Source organism: Aspergillus puulaauensis, chromosome 2, assembly GCF_016861865.1.
Source record: "Aspergillus puulaauensis MK2 DNA, chromosome 2, nearly complete sequence".
NCBI classification, from domain to species: domain Eukaryota; kingdom Fungi; phylum Ascomycota; class Eurotiomycetes; order Eurotiales; family Aspergillaceae; genus Aspergillus; species Aspergillus puulaauensis.
Window position 1 is genome coordinate 4,457,586 of NC_054858.1, and position 6,107 is coordinate 4,463,692.

Genomic DNA, 6,107 nt, shown 5'->3' on the forward strand with positions numbered 1-6,107 from the left:
AAAACGCCTCCTTTTTTGCAGGACCACAACCGCCAAACTGTGTAACAGACTAACAGTACTCCAGAATGAGTACCAGCGGCGCAGGCCCAATGCAGGATGTGAAAACGAATCCAATTGTGTTTTTTGATATTGCTCTCGGTGGTAGGTCTCCTGCCCTCATTCCTCTGATCACAAGTTGCGCCAAGCAAGAGCTTGAGATATATATAGATGAACCGCTTCAAAATACACTTTGAGCTTCTAGCATTGTGCAGTATGATTTGGTAATGGTAGCCAGCGTACTTAGTTCAAGCTAACAATGGTCCTGCCTAACAGGTGAGCCTTTGGGCCGTCTGAAATTGGAACTTTTTGCAGATGTGACGCCCCGAACTGCTGAAAATTTCCGCCAGTTTTGCACTGGAGAAAGCAAGAACCAGCAAGGCCGTCCTCAAGGCTACAAAGGAAGTAGATTCCACAGAGTAGTAAGTACTCATATGCCTAAGGGGCCCGATTTAAGCGATTTTAAAGCCTCATTCATGTTTTATATCAGATCAAGGACTTTATGATTCAAGGAGGAGATTTTATCAATGGCGATGGCACGGGCTCGTGTACCATCTACGGAACCCCTAAGTTCCCAGACGAAAATTTTGTTCTCAGACATGATCGTCCGGGTCTGCTAAGTATGGCTGTGAGCAATTCCACACTTTAAAAGTATCAACAACATGAGACTAAACCTTCTCAGAACTCGGGGCCAAACACAAATGGATGCCAATTCTTTGTCACCACAGCGGCGACTCCGTTTCTGAACGGCAAACATGTTGTCTTTGGCCAAGTTGTTGGCGGAATGGACATTGTGCAAATGATCGGGAATACCCGTACTACCAGGGACAAACCAAACCAAGATGTTACAATCATCCAATGTGGAGAGATGTAAAAAGGAAGCGCTTTTCATGTCATTTAGGTCCCAAAAAAAGTTTAGACTTATCAAAAGAGACGAAAACTCCTGCGTGCTAATCTCCTTAAGACTAAAGTTTGAATTTGCTCAGGTATTCCGAAGCCAAATCGATGGCATTGTCAACCTTATCAGGGTTGATCCCGTTTCCAATGGAAGTAGGCCCTTTGCCGCCTGCTTTGCCCCCAACCGCTCTTGAAACAGCTGTGGCCCATTCACTGGCAGAGGCTCCCTGTTCACTCATCGCCTGTGGGTGGAGGGTATGATGTGTTAGATTCCATAAATCCCAGATGGTACAAACTTAAGCGCTTACCTTCGAGACATAACAACCGTGGGCGACACGACCATCTTCAATGCTGGGTGCAAGAACGTAGACGGTTTTATCCGCTAGCTTAGTTTTCACGTAAGTCAGGGACTCGCTGATGGCTTTGGCATTCGCGGATATCGGGAGCTTGGCAATAAGCCAGGACTTTGCAGAGTTTTCTGGTGCCTCGAAATACGAGGTTATACTTTCAACAGCTTTCTTGGACTCGAGTTTCTGTTGCGTCTTCTGCTCTTCGATGATCTTTTTGTTGATCTGCGTGAAGCGTTCGCGGAATTTCGATTTCTGTATAGCAGAGATTGAAAGCTGGTTAAGCTCTACCTGTATCTGTTTAGCATTCTGCTCTTTAGCTGGCCCCGATGGCATTGTCTCCAAGTGATCAAGTCGCTTCTCAAAGTCTGCGGCCACGCGTTGCACTTTGTGCGCATCCTCCCCCGTAACTGCAATAATTCTCCGAATACCTTTTGCGATTCCACTCTCTTCCAGGATAACCAAATCTTTGATGTCCCCTGTCTTTTTCACGTGGGTCCCGCCGCAAAATTCAATGCTAACATCTCCCCAACGCTTGTCTTCAACATTTTCCAAGATGTCGTCAAGTTTGGCACCAACAGAAACAACACGAACTGGGTCGGGGTACGTTTCGCCGAATACAGCCCTGACTCCCGCAATTTTTCGCGCTATAGCGAGGGGCACTTCCTGCGAATACACAAGGCAGTTGCGGCGGATATATTGGGTTGACAAACCTTCGACTTTAGCCAGGTCCACATCCGCAATGGCAGATTTGTGGGAGAAATCGAATCTCAGTTTCTCATTGGATACCAGAGAGCCTTTCTGTTCAATCCCATTCCCTAAAACTTCTCTCAATGCAAAGTTCAGAATGTGCGTTCCGGTATGGTTGTTCCTGATGGGCCACCGGCGAAGTTCGTCGTATTCACAAATAACAGTATCCTCGACGTTAAAAGAGCCATATTTCATAAACCCGGTGTGTAAAACATAGCCAGCGTAGAGCTGAACGTCGACGACTTCAAGTTCAGCTTGGCCGTCAATAATGATTCGTCCTGTGTCATTTTCTTGCCCACCTTGCTCGGCGTAAAAGTTCGTGCGATTAAGAATGACACCCACTTGCTCCGACGCCGGTATGTTTTGAGTGGACGAATGAAATGATTTTCCGTGATATATCGCCTTGATTTGGACGACCACGTTCCCTGTTTCGAACTTGGCATTGTCGTCGGTCTTCGGCACGTCATGCATCTTCTCCAGCTTTCCCAGGTCATGAACATCCAGTTTCATGCTTCCGGTAGTTGTTTTCTTTTGGCCCTTACTTGCCTCTTTGGCTTTCGCGCGCGCATCTTCAAACTGATGGTCATCAATCTGAAGGCCACGCTCTTCGGCCATGATTCGAGTTAAGTCAACCGGAAAACCGAAAGTGTCGTAAAGCCTCCAAACGTCTGCGCCGTGCAGTTTATTGTCCCCTGCAGCTTTTGCCTGCTGGGAATATTGCTCAAACTGCCGCTCTCCACGATCTAGCGTTTTTGCAAAGGATATTTCTTCCTCATTCAGTATCTCCATTACATCCCGTTGCTTTTGTTTTAGCTCGGGGAACATGTCCCCAAGCTGGTCTACAACCGTGGGCACAATTTTTGAGAAGAAGTTCCCAATTTCCACGTTGAAATATTTTCGTGCGTAGCGCGCACCCCTGCGCAGTACACGACGAATGACATAGCCGCGGCCCTCGTTGTTCGGCACAACTCCATCTGAAATCGCAAACATCAAGGTGCGAACGTGGTCTGCAATAACGCGATAGGCAGTGTCGATTCCATCAGAGTCGTCGGTCCCAAAACGGCCTTGGTATTCACGTGCTCCGGTGATGCTTTGAATCGTCTCAAAGAGGGGACTAAAAACATCTGTATCATAATTGGATGATTTGTCCTGGAGAACTGACACAAGCCGTTCGAAACCGAGTCCAGTATCCACATGTTTATTGGGCAGCGAGCGCAAGGATCCGTCGGTTTCGCGGTTATATTGGATGAATACATTGTTCCAGATTTCCAAAACGTTGGGATCGTCCTGGTTGACTAACTCGGCGGCATTCCGGCCACCCACACGGTCATAGTGGATTTCACTACAAGGACCGCACGGGCCCTGGTCTCCCATTTCCCAGAAATTATCCTTCATATTCCCAGGAAGGATATGGTCTTCGGAAACACCAACGGCCCTCCACATATCCTTGGCTTCCAGGTCAGGTTCAAGACCACCTTCTTTACTTCCCTCGAAGTAAGTAACGTAGAGGCGACTCGGGTCCAAACCATACACCTGCGTTAGCAATTCCCAAGAGTATCCAATGGCCTCCTTTTTGAAGTAGTCGCCAAAGCTCCAGTTACCCAGCATTTCAAAGAATGTCTATCCAATGGTGTCAGCTATGTAGTCATAGAAACCCCGATTTGATCGATAATCTCACATGGTGGTAGCTATCTTTTCCAACGTCATCCAGATCCTAGAAGCAAATATTAGATAAATCTCGCAGCAAGATACTTTATCACTAACATTATGCTTTCCACCTGCACGGATACACTATGTATATACGTTAGTGATATCTCCAGGTCGTCAATTTCCAATCGCTAACCTTCTGGGAATTAACCGCACTCTTCAGCTGTGCAAAGTCCGAATTCGGGTTCACCGTTCCCAGAAAAATTGACTTAAACTGATTCATCCCGGCATTCGTAAATAGCAGGGTGGGATCAGATAACGGTGCGACAGCAGACGAAGCAACTATTCGATATAGAGTAATATACATTAGTGGATGTTCTCATATTATCAACTCCTTTGCAATCATCGTCTTCGCACATACCGAACGTATGACCATGTTTTTGGAAATACTGGAGAAATGTATCGCGAACAATTTTAGACGTCCATTTTGGATCGGCCTGGGGAGTTAAAGCCATTGCCAAGCGTTGTGTGCTTGTTCTCGAATGTGGGATGGCCAGGTGTGTGAGGGTATGCAAGTTGTCGGACGTTCTAGTTTTCAATCCGAAGGGAGAGAGATGAGTCAAAATCCTAAATGTTCTCGAGAACTTCACTCCAAGCATTAAGCGACGACCTGGATATGGTTCAGGGCACAATAGGTTTTGTTAAGCAGTGAGGATAGTATGAAACAGTATCAGCCTCTTTTTTATAAGAGTTGCGTCCTTGCACCGTGCTTGTTTTGGGGAGATGGCGCATCAGTTTAATATTACGGTTCACGGAAGAAAACGCCCCGCCGACGGGGGACTTGATGATCAACCTCTGGCAAAAAAGTTCGGCCGCTTAAAGATAGGTATGCCTCAACAGGGGGTCTTTATGGCCCAAATTACTTTTATTTATGCTAATTCGTTGCCATTAGAGTCTCTGGGTGTACCTCGCTTGCCCGGAAGCCTGGAAGCTAAGGATGTACCACAACCACATCACCCGGGCGACGCCATGATGCTGGATGACACAAATACCACTGTATACATTCATGATCTGGAACAAGAATTGGCAGAGACCGAAGCTCTTGATCAGGCGGTCACGATATTACCTGGCCTGGAGGACAAGTTACCAATGACAAAACTGCTGGTTGAAAATAATAAGCCTCAATGCAGGGAGCTAGTTGTCTATAAGGAACCTGAATCGCTTACGGTCCCAAAGGACAAGGACCAGGTACGACGAGCATTGATGGAAACTCGAGAAAGGGCCCGGCTGGGTCAGCGAGCGCATCTATCGGATATGGGGTGGATACAGGGTCCTCGCTGTATAGACCAAAATCCAGGGCACGTCAGGAGCCTCCAGAAAAATGGCAGCCAAGGAGATAAGATGGATATTGATACAGAAGGTTAGCTGAGTAAACTATATACATGTCATTATTCTTATAATCGGCGGGGTATGAGACTGCCTTTGTTGACAAGGCAAAACTCTTAGTTAATAAGGAGATTATCTTGTTCAACAGGGTGTTTTATTGTGTTGATAGGGGTCTAGCTGTAAATACTAAATAATATTTCGTTTTTAGGAAGAAGTGGTATCTTTATTAATATATAGGGAGTTGGTGGTTAAGAAATATAAGTTATTGAATCAAAGCAAGCAGGTGTGTTGTATATCTAGTCTGATATGTTATGCACTGCTATCTGCGGACACTGTATAAGTGTGCCTGAGGGATACTGCAGGAACTGAGTAGCTATTATATAATATATAGATATATAAAATATAATAAAAATATAAAATATAAATAAAAAAGTGAAAAAGTAAAAAAGTGTCGCAAGACAGTGATCTTGATGAAATTAGTGAAGTGTTAAATTGGTTTAATCAACAGGATCCAGGAAGCAGAGCTAAAGCTATTTAACCGGAATAATATAAGTCTATTAGTATATAAATATAATAAATAATAGGAGGTCTTTAGTATATATTAATAAATAATAATTAGTTATATTATAATAATAAGATTAAATAAGAAAACTCTATATCCTTATAAATATATATTAACTTAAATAAAGAATAAAAAATAATATATATATAAAATAATAATTAGTAGTAATAATAATTTTTTTTTACTTAATTATTTTTTAAGTATTTTTTATACTTAATAATTACTTTTTTAATACTAGTGTGATAACAACCCGAGGTCGGTAAATATTGAAGGTATCAAAGTGCTGAAGTGCAGCCTGAAGGCTGACTTCTGATATTATTATTATTTAAATCTATTAGCTATCTAAGACTCTATATAGATACCACCAAAATATTAGTAGTAGCTCTAACTAATAGTAGAACCTATAGATATTAATACTATTAATTATATATTAAGAGCTCTAATATTATTATCTATTATTAAAAAAAACTATAAAGAATTAT

The 6,107-nt window shown here is 43.4% G+C and overlaps 3 protein-coding genes across 3 annotated transcripts; 2 read left to right on the top strand and 1 right to left on the bottom strand.

The window, feature by feature from the left end:
• Window positions 1-65: 65 nt before the first annotated feature.
• Window positions 66-910, top strand: cyp3 (putative peptidyl-prolyl cis-trans isomerase; the record flags this gene model as incomplete). The annotated part of the gene is made up of 4 exons (XM_041700627.1): window positions 66-141; window positions 313-458; window positions 527-664; window positions 719-910. 4 exons carry the CDS (start codon window positions 66-68, stop codon window positions 908-910), a joined length of 552 nt encoding a protein of 183 aa, XP_041553593.1.
• A 91-nt stretch (window positions 911-1,001) lies between these two features.
• ALA1 (alanine--tRNA ligase) lies at window positions 1,002-4,192 on the bottom strand (the record flags this gene model as incomplete). The annotated part of the gene is made up of 6 exons (XM_041700628.1): window positions 1,002-1,175; window positions 1,242-3,650; window positions 3,709-3,744; window positions 3,795-3,821; window positions 3,874-4,019; window positions 4,099-4,192. The coding sequence occupies 6 exons, from the start codon at window positions 4,190-4,192 to the stop codon at window positions 1,002-1,004; spliced, it is 2,886 nt and encodes a 961-aa protein (XP_041553594.1).
• A 268-nt stretch (window positions 4,193-4,460) lies between these two features.
• On the top strand, window positions 4,461-5,102 carry APUU_21833S (uncharacterized protein; the record flags this gene model as incomplete). The annotated part of the gene is made up of 2 exons (XM_041700629.1): window positions 4,461-4,563; window positions 4,630-5,102. 2 exons carry the CDS (start codon window positions 4,461-4,463, stop codon window positions 5,100-5,102), a joined length of 576 nt encoding a protein of 191 aa, XP_041553595.1.
• Between the last annotated feature and the right edge of the window lie 1,005 nt (window positions 5,103-6,107).